This window comes from Triticum urartu, chromosome 2A (genome assembly GCF_056163025.1).
Source record: "Triticum urartu cultivar PI428250 chromosome 2A, HENAU_Tu73, whole genome shotgun sequence".
NCBI classification, from domain to species: Eukaryota; Viridiplantae; Streptophyta; class Magnoliopsida; order Poales; family Poaceae; genus Triticum; species Triticum urartu.
This window is the reverse complement of record NC_141874.1, coordinates 657,254,603-657,271,554: the sequence shown is the minus strand read 5'-3', so window position 1 is coordinate 657,271,554 and position 16,952 is coordinate 657,254,603. Positions and strand designations below refer to the sequence as shown.

The window sequence follows — 16,952 nt, the reverse complement described above, 5'->3', positions numbered from 1 at the left end:
GTTCTAGGTTACAGTTGCTCAATCCCTTTTGGCCATTCAGTTCAGTTCAGCATTATGACTTTGTATTCCTGGAAGGACATGCTCTCAAATTGTCAACACGTGCTATCCTCTTTAATTAACAGCACCAGTATTATGCTCTCAAATTAACAGTCTTATATCCCAACAGTACAATAGTTACGGTACAAAGAACGTCAGTGATTCACATTCAATATTTTGTAACAATAATCACACTCAAATTCACTCAACTCCACTCTCAAATTACATGATTACAATCTGGATACAACATTCACTCACACTATTCACTGAAGTGTACAACCAGTTCACATCAGTTACAAGCTCAATCTGGCATTTCTCTACTGTTGTTGCTTCTCCGTTGGTGCTGTTTCTCTGTAGTTGCTGCTTCTCTGCTGTCTGCATAACTAAAATTACAGTTTCTGCACAACTGAAACTGAAGACACAACAAGGCAAAGCAAGCAGCAAACCAATGCAACGCGAGGCAAGCAGCAGAGGAACCCTCCGAGAAGAATCGGCGGCATCGACGATGCTTGGTCCGCGGCTCAACGGTCTCGACGGCACCGGGGGCGTCGCACCCTGTACGCGGCCGCGGCTGGCTCCGCCGCCTCGACGGATAGGCATCGTCATGCCATGGACGGGGCAACGGCTGGCTTTGCTGTTCCATGGCTACGCTGCTCGCGCCCTGATGGAGCAGCGGCTGCTCTTCACCGCCGGCGTAGCGAACCCTAGGGAGAGACAAGAGCGACTGACCGACGATGATGGAGATTGAGTTTTTTTTTTGAACGACATGATGGCGATTGAGAGTGAGGCGAGAGCGAACCCCTTGTAAAGTGGGGCAAATCATCCAATCCCCCGGCGTCGGACTGGGCCGATGGGCCGCTTGCTTCTGTTTCCACCCGAGCGAGAAAGCTGGCGCTCCGACGGGTAGGCAATGAGGTGGGGGCCATGTTCGTCGTGACACTCCTAGTATGCAAGGCAATTGATCAATGGGTTTTCCAGTGTACGCATGTCGGGACTATCCCTATGTTTGTTGGGAGTTGCATGCGCACATGCCGCGGTGCATGATTGCGACGGACGGCCCGATCATTTGCGTTTGTGTGTATATATACTCCCGTTTGGGTGCATTTAGTAATAGGATTGCTCACTGCTGTCTACCATGATTAAGACGCGTCTTCGCTACTGGACAAATGCGCATCCCCAACCAGCGCCATGGAGGACAAAGTTCAGGTCCCAAGCATCTCCCACCTAGCCCTCTCAAATGATCCGCCGAGCCCCGCACGTCGATGTAGCTCTTCCTCCTAACGCAGCAGAATAATTTTTTGGTAAACAAATATCTGGCGCTCAGCATGAGCACCATGCTCCAATATCACAGTCCATGTTTCAGTAACAATAATGGGTGCTGAATTGGCACCCTAGTAGTCTAATCTGCTGGCATTGGTCTAGCCTGGCATTGTTTTCACGAATGTTCAGAAACCACAGGCATGGTCTTCACTTAGAAATCCTAAACCTGCTAATGTGGGATACGGACTTAGTGTTTCACACTCACCCCATGAGAGTTGGCCGGTCTTGAGATTGAGATTGACGAAGTACCACAGACTTCTCGCTCTCCATGCAAACGTCACCTTTCAATAAAGCAATATTTCGCCTTTATGAGTTATCAAAGCGTTAAATTTGAGGTTCGATCCCTGATGGGTTGGGCGCCACCGCACCTCTAATTCCTAACCATCCAACCACGGGTTGGTTCTCACATATGCACGTGCCCTTGACATCATGTTGTTGTAGAATACTCGTGTATTTTGTATAAAAGCCCACACGTGGTTGGCGACGACAAACCTTCTTCTCCTCATCTGCTGGTGCAAATTCTTGTGTGGAGCTCGTGTTGTGGTCTCATGGTTGTATGGCTCACTGGCCTTCCTCGACCTGGCGGAGGTCTGCCCGGTGGTCCAACGCATCCCCTAGCAGTAACGACGTGTTGCGCAGCGGTGCGTGACGAGGTGCATAATTTGATGCACACAACCACCCTTATTAAGTTAATAAAGGTCTGACAAGAACATACACCAAACAACCCGAAACGACCACTACCACACCTACAAACTCGACAATGAAGGATGCCGCCACGCCCCCTCCATCTAGAACTGAGGTCACCAGGGTCATCACCACATCGCCTGCATGACGTACCCGGAGAACACATTCGGTTTAGCAAACCCAAAGCGTGTACCACATGCACACGCTTCAGAAGTCGCGACCACCATTGAACAGTTGACCCGTCTCCTGGATAGAGATCCACATAATCACTATTGGGTGATTGATAGTTGGCTACTTAACAAAAATACATGATATGGAGGATGTAAAACTTTTGAAATTACTAAATTTTCACCCTGATTATCACTGAAAGTGGTATGTGAGATGGCAAGGCAGTAGATTCACACATAGTAGCCCAGCCAACAGACGGATAAAAAAGGGTTAAGAAAAAAAATCAATAGATAACATTATTAATAGTGGAAACATTCAAGAAAAACCTATCAATCAAAACCTGGAATCTTCTTTGAAATTTGGAAATTTTCAAAATTTCAGAAATATTATGTGATAAGCATTGAAAACCATGTAATTTTCAAACTTAAACTACCAAAAGGTAGGAAACAAAAAATTATCATAAGTACGTATATTGGAGATAAAATATGCAAAACTAACTAAGAAATGTGGTGTTAGTTCATGGGTATTCAACACCAAAAAATTAATTTTCTCAAGTTCCATCTTTCTAATAACATACCTTTGTTTTTTCATATCATTTTACTTTATTTAGGAAAAATATTTTGTTAGATGTTTATCCATGCAGAATTTTAAATCTCCTTCTTATTTTTCATATTTGTTTAAGCTTTGATATTTTTCTTATGATTGTCTATCTTCTATTCTAATTGGTTGCAGCATGTGTAAAACCATCGCCACTCACCGGTTATACCACTTTTTATTAGGACCAGAGACCAAATTTACCGTGTTTTAAAAGTTTAGCAACCAAAATTGACTTCTTCATTTTTCTTGTTAATAGTAGCGAGTATTGCCTTCATTCATGGTCACTCAACCTCAGAGATCACTTCCATGGTCCCCCTCTCCGCGTTAGGGCTCCTGGGTGAAAACCCTTGACCCTCCTTCGGTCACGACGGCGAGGTGTGTTCCATCGTCACCCTAGGCGTGTTGACATCGCTGGGCAAGCTCAGATCCTTCTCGATGCACCTTCGACTTTGGCATGGGGCAGTCCCGGAGGCTTCCTATCTTTTACATGCGACGTCAGTGGCATCGCTAGCTCTCATTCCTCATCATCTGCTGGCAGAATTGGCGATTCATGGCACGGAGCGAGAGCAAAGAGTGTCCTCTCCGACAATAGCTTGGTGTGTGTGTTACATGCATGTTCAGTGGTTTCTCATGGAGGCACGGGTTTTCTTCTAGTCAATAGCCTCAGCTCATCTTGTTGGGGTGTGAGCACTCTTGTACTCTTCTTTTATATTTGATCTGCTTTGTAAGAGGATTTTATTAGAACATCTTTGTAAGACGATTTCCTCATCACCTTGTATCGGTTTGGCGTTTTTTTTCTTGAGTCGTGTCTTTTTGGTCGTGCTGCTTTATATATAAAGCGGGTCGAAAGCCTTTCTCGATAGGCAAATTACCAAAATAAGTGTTAGACTCACTGAGCTTGGTAAAGAGATTAAATATTTTAGCAAGAGAGTAGGAAGAGATATTTTAGTGTGGAGTGGGGGCAAATCATTGGAGTCGGGGCATTTATTATGCAAATTTGAAGAACTTAAAAAAAATTAGAATACAAGCAATTTCTATTGAAATTTTAAAAATTGAGTGGGGCCTAGGCACCCACTTAGCACTATGTAGGTCCGCCCCTGCACCCAGTAATGTTCATATATAAGGGGTGGAGCGCTCAGGAGCTCCAAATCCTCTTCCTTTGTTTTGGTTTATCTATATGGGTCATACAAAGTCTTGCGGGTTGGATCGTTATTTTATTTGTTGGATGACCAAAATGCGCAATTAAGTGACCACAACTGAATTTTACTCTATATATACAATGTTATCTGCCGAAATTATTTATTTGTCCATTACATTGCATAAAAACAAGACATATATAGACATTCATCCCACATGGCAGAAGAACGAAAGTGAACTTGTCACAAACATCGGCTTTAAAGATCGATTGGGACATTATAGGGCACCGCAATTAGGTGCAGTTGGTTCCTTCTTCTTGCCGTTGCGCCGACGATCATGTCCATGTCGAGCTCCTCCGGTCGAATCCCGTTGGGGAGGCTCCAGTCGAAGTAGTAGAGAAGCCGTGCCACAGTGAGCTCCAGCGTGGCCATCGCAAAGTTGCCGCCGGGGCACATCCTCCTCCCGCTGCCGAACGGCAAGTACTCGTACCGCGTGCCGGTGTAGTCTGTCGCCGTGCTATCCGCGAACCTCTCCGGCCTAAACACCTCGGCGTCCTGCCAATGCTCGGCGCTCCTCCCTATCGCCCACACGTTAACCAAGACCCTGGTGCCCTCCGTGACCTCGAATCCGCCGACGTCGCAGGTCTCCCGGCAGACACGTGGGAGGACGAGCGGCAACACCGGGTGCAGCCTCAAGCCCTCCTTCACCACCATCCTCGTGTAGCACAGCCCCTCTATGAGGCTCTCGTGGTCTCGTGGGTTCTTGTTGCCGAATGTTCGCCGCACCTCGGCCTGCGCCTTCGCCATTACCTCCGGGCTCCGCATGAGCTCCGACATGATCCACTCGGCGGCTGATGATGTTGTCTCGGTCCCTCCCGTGAACATATCCTAATCGAAATTAATCGACATGAAGAACATGAATAAGAAAAATAACACATACGTAGGCAGTACTATCTACGCATCGATCATGTGAATCTTTTAAAAACACTTTACCACTATGACTGCCTTGATGTTCGTGGTGCTGATGGGGAACTCAAGGCCGTCCTCGTCCTTGATCCTGAGCATGACGCTCAGAAGGTCATCATCTCCGCCGCCGGTCGTCGCCGTTGACTTCTTCGCCTCCCGCCGCGCCTCGCACCTAGTGATGATCTTCTCAAAGACGGCGTCGAGGACCCTGTGCGCTCGCCAGAGCCGGCGTCTCACCCCAGTGACGACATCCACGAACCACAGGGACGGGAAGAGGTCCCCGACGCAGAAGCCCCCGCTGTACTCCAGTGCCACGCCGATCGCAGACAAGAACTGCTCCTGGAGGTCGGCATCGCATCCCTCACCGAACGTGGCCTTTGCGCTGATCGTGTTCGAGCAAGACACGAGCAGTCCGCCGAGATTTACTGGCTCGCCGCCTCTGGCGGCAGCGCGGACATTCGTAACGAGGGACAGGATCTCAGTATCCCTGATGGGCGCGAACTGCCTCACCTTCCGCGCGCTCAGGAGCTCCACCATGCAGATCTTTCGCAGCGTCCTCCAGTACGCGCCGTACGGCGCAAAGGCGATGTCAGTGTTCCCGTAGCATAGGATCTCCGTGGCCACAAGGCTCGGCCGCGACGCGAATGTGAGGTTGTTGTCCCGGAACACCTCCTGTGCCGCCGCCGGGGAGGAGATCACGACGGTGTCGACGTGGCCCAGCCGCAGGTACATCACCGGCCCGTGCTTCTTGGCCAGGTCCCGGAGAGCGACCTGCGGCTCCGAGGTAAGGAGGTGGAGGAGGCTTCCGATGAAGGGGAGACACCGTGGACCAGGAGGCCGCCTCCTCTTGGAGCTTGGTGCCGATTTGCGGCTAAGCAACGACGCAAGAATCGCCAGTGAGGCGACAGAGATAGAGAGCAGGAGAGTGGCGGTGCTTAGCTCCATCAGGATGGTTCGATTTAAGTCGCGGCTTAATTTGCTTGGAAGAACAGCCGGCAAGAGTAGCCACTTTTATAAGCACTGCGATGTCAATGACACGTCGACGGAGGTGTTTGGATTAGAGACTGGTAATGTAAACGGGGTCGGAGAGCAGACAAGAATGGGAAGGAGAGTAGAAGGAAGGAGGACGGAGGACTGATTACAGAAGGAGGAGGGAGGGAGGGAGCCTGCACCTTGCAGAAAACGGTCCGGCCGGCGACGAGGGTGAGCTGCGGCGGCGACCAGGGGCGGTGGCGATAGCTAGCTACCAGGAGACGCAGGTCACGCCCGCGGCTGGCGTGGCGCAGATCAGGCGGCGATGCACGAGGTGAGGAGGATCGAGGGGAAGCGGAGAGGGGCTCGAAGAGGCGGGGACGCCGGACTCGAAGGGGATCGGGGTGGCGGCGGGGCTGCTCGAGGAGTAGTGGGGTCGTGGGAAGAGGAGGTGTGTGCGGTGACGCAACCGTTTACGGATGTGTGTGGGTGGGTGTTAGGCCAACTCCACCGCACGACCCCAAACGGACGTTTGTTCTGTCTGAATTCTATCTGTTTAAGGTGACAATGGGGATTAAATGAATATACATGTCCGGGTGATTAAGTTGGAGGCGCCCAACGCGCAGCTCTACCCTAAAACGTCCGCCTTGTCTTCCAGCCACGTCCCGCGCCGCTCCGTGCCCGTCCGCGCCGCTCCGAGCCCGCCGGCGCCACGCCGCGCGCTCGCTTGCGCCCGCCCCCGCCCACGCGCTCGCCTGCGCTCCCGCCTGCGCCCGCGCGCTTGCCTGCGCCCCCGCCCGCCCGCGCCAGCTCGCCTGCGCCCGCGCCCGCCAGCACCCCCGCCTACCCGCGCCAGCCTGTGCCCGCGCGCGCTCGCCTGCGCCCCCGCCCGCCCGCTTGCGCCCGCGCGTGCTCGCCTGCGTCTGCGCACCCGCCCGCGCCAGCCTGCGCCCGCGCCCGCCCGTGCGCCCTGCCTGCCCGCGCCCCCGCCACGCATGCGGATGCCCCTGCCCCTGCCGCGCGCGCCCGCGCCCTGCCGCCGCCGCTCGTGCTCGCTCGCCGCTGCCCGCGCGCGCCCAGCCGCGAGCTCAGCCGCGCCTGCGCACTCCGCCCTGCGCGCTCGCGCTCGCACGCTGCTGCCCCCGCGCGCCCAGCCACGAGCTCAGCCGTGCCTACGCGCTCCGCCCCGCGCGCCCGCGCCACCAAGCCCGCGCCCGCCTCACCCCGACCGCCTCGCCTCGCCCCGCCGCCCGTCGCCCACCACCACGCCCGCAGCCGCGCCCCGCCGCCCGTCGCCCTGTCGTGGCCGCGTGGAGATGGCCGCCGGCTGCAAAAGAAGAGAGAGGGAGAGAGAGAAAAAGGAGAGAGAGAAGGACAGGTGGGTGGGCAGCCGGGCCCATCTGGTTCCAATGACAGGTGGGCCGGGGGTCACATGCAAAGGGACAGGGGCGGACGAGGACCACGCAGAAAACGTCCGGGCGTGTCCGTTTCAGACCCAAACCCAGACCAAGTTTGCTCCGAGAATGGGTCGAGGCGGACAAGAAACGGATGTTTTTTTAGGATGGGGTCACGTGTTGGGACGTCTCGTATGTCCGTTTTACCTCAAACGGACAGCCCCGAACAATTTAGGGTCGTGCGGTGGAGTTGGCCTTATCGATCCAGAACTGGCCTGGTTTACAGAGGCAGCCCACCACGGCTCTACACATACCAAACAGACGTAACATTTTGGGTTTACACTGTAAACAGGTAACAGGGATTTCTTTGCCAAACAAACACCTCCTAGTAACCCGAAAAAAGTGACACGTAGTGGTAAGATGTAGTAATTAAGAAGAAATGAGATGAGACCAGCAGAACATATCCCGCTCAAGAAATATGCGATCCATAGCTCTTGACAACCACTATATTAGAAAAACTTTTGTGCGTATAGGTAATTAGTGGTGCTGACTCCGAAACCGAAATACCCCCTCCATTCCACAATGTAGTACACTTGCGCTTTTCGAGATCTAGCTTTGACCATAAATTTAACCAATGAGACCGGCTGCGACGGGGACAAAAGTGATACCACTAAATTCATATGGAAAATACGAATCCAATGGTATAATTTTTGCTCCCGCCGCAGTCAGTCTCGATAGTTAAATTTACGGTTAAAGTTGAATCTCGAAAAGCGCGGACATACTACATTGTGAAATGGAGGGAGTACCAGCAATGCGGCAAAAGAAAACAGGGGCGTCTATGCTATACATGTATTAGTGGCGTTCGCTACGACCTGTTCAGTTACTATTAGTAGGGGTATTACAGCTCGTACCCCCTCGCGTCGCCTCCCTGGGCGACGCCAGGGGGCCAAAAAATCTAGCGCCGCCAGCCTCCCTCGGCCATCCTCCTGCCGCTGCTGCTGCCGGCAAGGTCCGCAGAGGCGGCGGGTCCGATGCCAAGGCACTAGGGCGGGCGGATCTGCAGCGGGATCCCTTTGAGGCGGCAGGGGCGTCTCTTGTGGTGCGCCCGTGGGCAGCAGGCAGGGCGGCGCCCCTAGCCTGTGCGGCGGCGGGCAGCGGTCCAGGACGGCGATGGGCTTCCCTTCGTGCATGGATGGTGGAAGCATTCCATGGATGAACCGGTGGATGGTTCTACCCGAAGATGGGTCGCGGCGGCCGCAGATCTGGCGTCCCATCCAGATCCACCGCGGCGTGGTCTTGGCTGGCCGGCGGTGCGTGGAGGGACCGGTGAGGGTATGGAGGATCTCTACCGGAGTACCAGTAGCGGCATACGTCTTCATGGCGAGACTCCGCGCGGTTCTAGCCAGCCACGAGATCAGGATGACACAGCTTCCAGTGAAAATCACGCCTGACTACGGTCTTAGCGGACGATGGCGGCGTCTCTGACGTCGTTTCCTTCTCGAGGCATCGTTGTTGCAGGTCACGTCAACCTGATCGGGAGGTTCCGGGGGAAACCCTAGATTCGAGACTACCGGATCGGACGATGACGACGTTTCGATGTCGTTCTCCCTCCTGGGGGCATCGTTTTGGACCAAGTGTTGGCTGGAGGGGACAAGAGGAGGAGCAGTGCTTCATCTTGTCCATTGATGACGGTGGATCTCGGCGGCGTGGCGCAGTGGAGACTCGGCGCCTGATGAGCGGAGATGGGCTCACGCAGGAGGGTGACGCGGCCTGGCGTCGTGGTGGCGTCGGCGGCAGCTAGACTGGGCGAGGTTGATGCAGTAGTACAACTCTGAAGATGGTTTAGTGGCAGGTGGTTGCGGCGACCTCATACCCGACAGGCGTTCTGGTTGAGGAGCACGCCGGACTGCTGGGTGCCCATACCCGGCAGGCGTCCTGGTTGGGACCCCAAGTCTTAGATGTTTGGTTTGGCTACGAGGTCTGTTTGGTATTAGGCCCAGACTTTCAGCGCCCCTTCATCAACTGGATAGGAATAGCGACAGATTTTGCTTAGTCGGTGGCTTTAGTCTTACTGTTGTATGACTTTGTAAGGTCTTGTGTCAATAATTAATAAAATGGCCGTATGCATCGTCCAGATGCAGAGGCCGGGGGTCATCCTCCTTTTCTAAAAAAATGAACACCTCTGTTTTTTTGCAATCGTTCCTGGAAACTACCCGCACTAGTGTTCGCATACGAACACGTCACCGTGTACCTTCAACGCCGAGGGTGATGCATCGCATCTCACATCGAAGGAGACCCGTCCGAAAGCGTGATACGCAAGCAATCCAGCAGACGCTTTTGAGGACCTGAAACCCCACGCGCCTGGGAGGGACCCTGTCTGGACGCGCGGCGGCTATGGGCTGCCCTAGGTCGGTTCGCCCGCCCCTAGAGCCTCGAGGATGGTTCCCTTCAACGAAGAACGAGAGAGAATGAACAAGGGAGAGGTGTAAAATTACAAAGTAGATTGATTGTTCGATTGTGTGTTGTTATTCAATCGGCCATCACCTCTTACATATATATGAGGCGCCTGGACTTTCCGTACAAGAAAAGGACTCAAATCCCGTCCAAAACATCAAAAGAACCTAACTTGGACTACGAGGGCCGGAACTTCCGGTCAGCCCGAAACTTCCGGCCTAAAATTACATCAAGTAGCCCACTTGCACAGCTCCTGCAGGTCGCATACGGCTTCGGATCGCAATGGTCCCATAAGCAAAGTTGTAGATCTTGCAATGAAGAAAAACTCTTCAGTTGATCACCTTTTCATCCGAGGTCATCTTGAGATTGGATTCGGGCCCGCAAATCTGCAAATTATATTCAAATTCCAGTTTTCGGGGCGCACTGCGTGCAAAGTTTTTGTTTAGCCCGAAACCTCCCTGGAAGTTTTCCCGGAACTTCCGGGGCAGACTTATGCAACACAACATTTTGGCTCTAATTTTTGCATACGTACTCTGATTTAGACGTTTTTATATCAAAATCGATCATTTCGAGGAGACGGAGACAATCCGTGTAGAAACGTTTCTCATATGAGGCCATCTTGGGGCCGTAATTAGCCGAATAGTGTTCTGAATATAAAATCTGAGTACTTCGAACACAACTTCGGCCTTAGATATGAGACCGGATGGCTATGGTCCAAATATCAAAGTTTCACCTTTTGACGACACAGAACTTTATCACTTTGAGCACTTCTCCATTTGAGGCCATCTTAATTAAGTTCTTGGCCATGCCAAAATCTGGTGTCAACACATGCCCCCCTGTTTTTCGGCAAACTTGTGTGCCAAAAAATAATTTGCATGATGCTTTTTCAAAGGATGATGTCAACACTCCATCGGCCATTTTATGTGCTTAGGGCGATAATTTCTATATCGACCATGTTTTAACTTCTTGTTTACATCACACCTTGAAACCGATCACCACCAATCAGCTTTAAAGAGATGGGACTGAACCCGTGATACGTCGTCATCGTATCTACTTTTCCAAACACTTTTGACCTTGTTTTGGACTCTAAGTTGCATGATTTGAATGGAACTAACCCGGACTGATGCTGTTTTCAGCAGAATTGCCATGGTTTATTTTTGTGCAGAAATAAAAGTTTTTGGAATGACCTGAAACTTCACGGAGAATATTTTTGGAATATATAAAAAATACTGGCAAAAGAATCAACGTCAGGGGTCCACACCCTGTCCACGAGGGTGGGGAGCACGCCCCCTTCCTCGTGGCCCCCCTGATGCTTCACCGACCTCAACTCCAACTCTATATATTCACGTTCGGGGAGAAAAAAATCAGAGAGAAGGATTCATCGCGTTTTATGATACGGAGCCGCCGCCAAGCCCTAATCTCTCTCGGGAGGGCTGATTTGGAGTCCGTTCGGGGCTCCGGAGAGGGGAATCCATCGCCATCGTCATCATCAACCTTCTTCCATCACCAATTTCATGATGCTCAGCGCCGTGCATGAGCAATTCCATCGTAGGCTTGCTGGACGGTGATGGGTTGGATGAGATTTATCATGTAATTGAGTTAGTTTTTTTAGGGTTTGATCCCTAGTATCCATTATGTTCTGAGATTGATGTTGCTATGACTTTGCTATGCTTAATGCTTGTCACTAGGGCCCGATTGCCATGATTTCAGATATGAACCTATTACGTTTTCATGAATATATGTGAGTTCTTGATCCTATCTTGCAAGTCTATAGTCACCTATTATGTGTTATGATCCGTTAACCCCGAAGTGACAATAATCAGGATACTTACCGGTGATCACCGTAGTTTGAGGAGTTCATGTATTCACTAAGTGTTAATGCTTTGGTCCGGTACTCTATTAAAAGGAGGCCTTAATATCCCTTAGTTACCAATAGGACCCCGCTGCCACGGGAGAGTAGGACAAAAGATCTAATGCAAGTTCTTTTCCATAAGCACGTATGACTATATTCGGAATACATGCCTACATTACATTGATGAACTGGAGCTAGTTCTGTGTCACCTGCTACCTCTTGAGCATGCGTTGGTTTTCCTTGAAGAGGAAAGGTTGATGCAGCGAAGCAGCGTAAGTATTTACCTCGGTTTTTGAGAACCAAGGTATCAATCCAGTAGGAGACCACGCGCGAGTCACCTCATACCTACACCAACAAATAAGAACCTTGCAACCAACGCGATAAAGGGGTTGTCAATCCCTTCTCGGCCACTTGCAAGAGTGAGATCTGATAGAGATAATAATAATAAGATAAATATTTTTGCTATTTTTATGATATAGATTGAAAGTAAAGATTGCGAAATAAAGTAGATTGGAAACTTATATGATGGGCAATAGACCCGGGGGCCATAGGTTTCACTAGTGGCTTCTCTCAAGATAGCATAAGTATTACGGTGGGTGAACAAATTACTGTCGAACAATTGATAGAAAAGCGAATAATTATGAGAATATCTAGGCATGATCATGTATATAGGCATCACGTCCGTGACAAGTAGACCGACTCCTGCCTGCATACTACTATTACTCCACACATCGACCGCTATCGAGCATGCATCTATAGTATTAAGTTCATAAGAACGGAGTAACGCTTTAAGCAAGATGACATGATGTAGAGGGATAAACTCATGCAATATGATACAAGCCCCATCTTTTTATCCTCGATGGCAACAATACAATATGTGTCGTTTCCCCTACTGTCACTGGGATCGAGCACCGCAAGATTGAACCCAAAGCTAAGCACTTCTCCCATTGCAAGAAAGATCAATCTAGTAGGCCAAACCAAACTGATAATTCGAAGATACTTGCAAAGATAACCAACCATACATAAAAGAATTCAGAGAAGATTCAAATATTCTTCATAGATAAACTTGATCACAAACCCACAATTTATCGGATCTCGACAAACACACCGCAAAAGAAGATTACATCGAATAGATCTCCAAGAGAACTGATGAGAACTTTGTATCGAGATCCAAAGAGAGAGAAGAAGCCATCTAGCTACTAGCTATGGACCTGAAGGTCTGAGGTAAACTACTCACACATCATCGAAGGGTCCATGGAGTTGATGTAGAGGCCCTCTGTGATCAATGCCACCTCCGGCAGAGCTCCGGAAAAGGCCCCAAGATGGGATCTCTTGGGTACAAAAGGTTGTGGCGGTGGAAATAGGCTTTCGTGGTGCTCCTGGATGTTTTCAGGGTACGTAAGTATATATAGGAGAAAGAAGTATGTCGGTGGAGCCACGAGGGGTCCACAAGGGTGGAGGGCGCGCCTATGGGGGGGGTGGGGTAGGCGCGCCCCTGCCTCGTGGCCGCCTTTTTGATTGCTTGATGTCCACTCCAAGTCCTATGGATCACGTTTGTTCCATAAATCACGCTCCCGAACGTTTCATTCCGTTTGGACTTTGTTTGATATTCCTTTTCTGCGAAACAGTAAAATAGGCAAAAACAACAATTTGGGCTGGGCCTCCGGTTAATAGGTTAGTCCCAAAAATAATATAAAAGTGTAAAATAAAGCCCATTAACATCCAAAACAGATAATATAATAGCATGGAGCAATAAAAAATTATAGATACGTTGGAGATGTATCAAGCATCCCCAAGCTTAATTCCTGCTCGTCCTCGAGTAGGTAAATGATAAAAACAGAATTTTTGATGTGGAATGCTTCCTAACATATTTCTCAATGTAATTTTTCTTTATTGTGGAATGAATGTTCAGATCCGAAAGATTCAATATAAAAGTTTAATATTGACATAAAAATAATAATACTTCAAGCATACTAACTAAGAACTCATGTCTTCTCAAAATAACACGGCCAAAGAAAGTTATCCCTACAAAATCATATAGTCTGGCTATGCTCTATCTTCATCACACACAAAATTAAATCATGCACAACCCCGATGACAAGCCAAGCAATTGTTTCATACTTTTGATGTTCTCAAACTTTTTCAACTTTCACGCAATACATGAGCGTGAGCCATGGACATAGCACTATAGGTGGAATAGAATGGTGGTTGTGGAGAAGACAAAAAGGAGAAGATAGTCTCACATCAACTAGGCGTATCAACGGGCTATGGAGATGCCCATCAATAGATATCAATGTGAGTGAGTAGGGATTTCCATGCAACGGATGCAGTAGAGCTGTAAGTGTATGGAAGCTCAACAAAAGAAACAAAGTGGGTGTGCATCCAACTTGCTTGCTCACGAAGACCTAGGGCAATTTGAGGAAGCCCATCATTGGAATATACAAACCAAGTTCTATAATGTAAAATTCCCACTAGTTTATGAAAGTGACAACATAGGAGACTCTGTATCATGAAGATCATGGTGCTACTTTGAAGCACAAGTGTGGAAAAAGGATAATAACATTGTCCCTACTCTCTTTTTCTCTTCTTTTTTTATTTGGGCCTTATTTCTCTTTTTTCTTTTGGCCTCTTTTTTTTCGTCCAGAGTCTCATCCCGACTTGTGGGGGAATCATAGTCTCCATCATCGTTTCCTCACTGGGACAATGCTTTAATAATGATGATCATCACACTTCTTTTTAGTTACAACTAAAGAATTACAACTCAATACTTAGAACAAAATATGACTCTATGTGAATGCCTCTGGCGGTGTACCGGGATATGAAATGAATCAAGAGTGACATGTATGAAAAAATTATGAAAGGTGGCTTTGCCACAAATACGATGTCAACTACATGATCATGCATGGCAATATGACAATGATGAAGTGTGTCATAACAAATGGAACGGTGGAAAGTTGCATGGCAATATATCTCGGAATGGCTATGGAAATGCCATAATGGGTAGGTATGGTGGCTGTTTTGAGGAAGGTATATGGTGGGTGTATGATACCGGCGAAAAGTGCGCGCCAATAGAGAGGCTAGCAAATATGGAAGGGTGAGGGTGCGTATAGTCCATGGACTCAACATTAGTCATAAAGAACTCACATACTTATTGCAAAAATCTATTAGTTATCGAAATAAAGTACTACGCGCATGCTCCTAGGGGGATAGATTGGTAGGAAAAGACCATCGCTCGTCCCCGACCGCCACTCATAAGGACGACAATCAATAAATAAATAATGCTCCGACTTCATCACATAACGGTTCACCATACGTGCATGCTACAGGAATCACAAACTTCAACACAAGTATTTCTCAAATTCACAACTACTCAACTAGCATGACTCTAATATCACCACCATCTCCATATCTCAAAACAATTATCAAGTATCAAACTTCTCATAGTATTCAATGTACATATATGAAAGTTTTTATTATTCCTAAAATAAAATTACCATGTTGTTCTAAAGGACTCTCAAAATAATATAAGTGAAGCATGAGAGATCAATTATTTCTATAAAATAAAACCACCACCGTGCTCTAAAAGATATAAGTGAAGCACTAGAGCAAAAACTATATAGCTCAAAAGATATAAGTGAAGCACATAGAGTATTCTAATAAATTCCGATTCATGTGTGTCTCTCTCAAAGGGTGTGTACAGCAAGGATGATTGTGGTAAACTAAAAAGCAAATACTCAAATAATACAAGACGCTCCAAGCAAAACACATATCATGTGGTGAATAAAAATATAGCTCCAAGTAAACTTACCGATGAACGAACACAAAAGAGGGGATGCCTTTCGGGGCATCCCCAAGCTTAGGCTTTTTGGTGTCCTTGGATTTACCTTGGGGTGCCTTGGGAATCCCCAAGCTTAGGCTTTTGCCACTCCTTGTTCCATAATCCATCAAATCTTTACGAAAAACTTGAAAACTTCACAACACAAAACTTAAAAGATAATCTTCGTGAGCTCCGTTAGTAAAAGAAAACAAACCACCACCTCAAGGTACTGTAATGAACTCATTCTTTATTTATATTGGTATTAAACCTACTGTATTCCAACTTTTCTATGGTTTATAAACTCCATTACTAGCCATAGATTCATCAAAATAAGCAAACAACAAACGAAAAACAGAATCTGTCAAAAACAGAACAATCTGTAGGTTTAGAGTACTTCTGGAACCCCAAAAATTCTAGAATAAATTGCTGGACGTGAGGAATTTATCTATTAATCATCTGAAAAAATAATTAACTAAATAGCACTCTCCAATAAAAATGGAAGCAATTCTTGTGAGCGCTAAAGTTTCTATTTTTTACAGCAAGATCAAAAAGACTTTCCCCAAGTCTTCCCAACGGTTCTACTTGGCACAAACAATAATTAAACACGAAGACACAACCAAAACAGAGGCTAGATAAATTATTTATTACTAAAAAGGAGCAAAAAGCAAGGAACAAAAATAAAATTGGGTTGCCTCCCAACAAGCGCTATCGTTTAATGCCCCTAGCTTGGCATAAAAGCAAGGATAGATCAAGGTATTGCCATCTTTGGTAGGCAATTCTTCAATAAGACACCTATACTCCTAAGAGTTTCTTTCTTTTATTAATTATCAAACTCCTAGGCACGAAATCGATAAAATCATTTGTAGAAAGAGGTTCCTTAAGGATAGTGAGAAAGTCGGGGTGAACACTTATGGATTTGAGGTTCGCATTTCCCTTACTAGAAGTTTCACCCTTATTTTTAGGAACATACATCAATTTGGCAATCTTAGCATTAGAAGGAGTGTTTCTCACAGAAGAAAAGGCAAACCCTAGGTTGGTAACAAAATCCTCAATTTTATCAATTCTAGTGGAATCTTGATCTATCTTTTCATTAACCATACGTCCCTTTTCTTTAAAATTTTTAAGAGCAACTCCTAACTTAGATTCATATTAGGTAATTTGGTTATGGATCTTTATATCCAAATTTTCAATTAACTCTATGGTGGCAACTTTATTTTCAATAATTTCAAGTCGTTGCATCACATGTTCCAAAGTTAAAATAGTTCCATTAACCAAAAGAGGTGGTGGGCCAAACAAATCTATCATAGCATTATAAGAATAAAAAGTATGGCTACCCAAGAAATTTCCTCCGGTAATGGTATCAAGGATATATCTATTCCAAGGAGTGATGCCTACATAATAATTGCGAAGAAGAACAGAACTAGATTGCTTCCTAGTAGATCTATTTTGCGCATTGCAAATTCTGTACCAAGCATCTTTTAGATTTTCTCCCTCCCTTTGTTTAAAATTAAGAAGTTCATTCTCGGGAGACAAAGGAGTAGATAAAGGACTAGCCA

At 47.7% G+C, this 16,952-nt stretch overlaps 1 protein-coding gene across 2 annotated transcripts; it reads right to left on the bottom strand.

The window, feature by feature from the left end:
* Positions 1 to 4,052: 4,052 nt before the first annotated feature.
* Positions 4,053 to 6,588, bottom strand: LOC147986482 (9-beta-pimara-7,15-diene oxidase-like). 2 transcript variants are annotated; one of them, XM_087544778.1, is made up of 3 exons: positions 6,080 to 6,588; positions 4,935 to 5,927; positions 4,053 to 4,829 (listed from the first exon to the last, which is right to left on the bottom strand). In XM_087544778.1, exons 2-3 carry the CDS (start codon positions 5,850 to 5,852, stop codon positions 4,200 to 4,202), a joined length of 1,548 nt encoding a protein of 515 aa, XP_087400904.1. In that variant the 5' UTR covers positions 5,853 to 5,927; positions 6,080 to 6,588; the 3' UTR covers positions 4,053 to 4,199. The 2 variants fall into 2 exon arrangements, with proteins under 2 accessions (XP_087400904.1, XP_087400903.1); XM_087544777.1 differs by having other exon boundaries at positions 4,935 to 6,588.
* Positions 6,589 to 16,952: the final 10,364 nt, after the last annotated feature.

Bases quoted from the DNA above. Each gene is read 5' to 3' on its own strand.
- LOC147986482 (XM_087544777.1), bottom strand. From the start codon at position 5,852: ATGGAGCTAAGCACCGCCACTCTCCTGCTCTCTATCTCTGTCGCCTCA. The intron at 4,830-4,934 runs GTAAAGTGTTTT...AATTTCGATTAG, and splicing joins ACATCAAGGCAGTCATAGTG to GATATGTTCACGGGAGGGAC.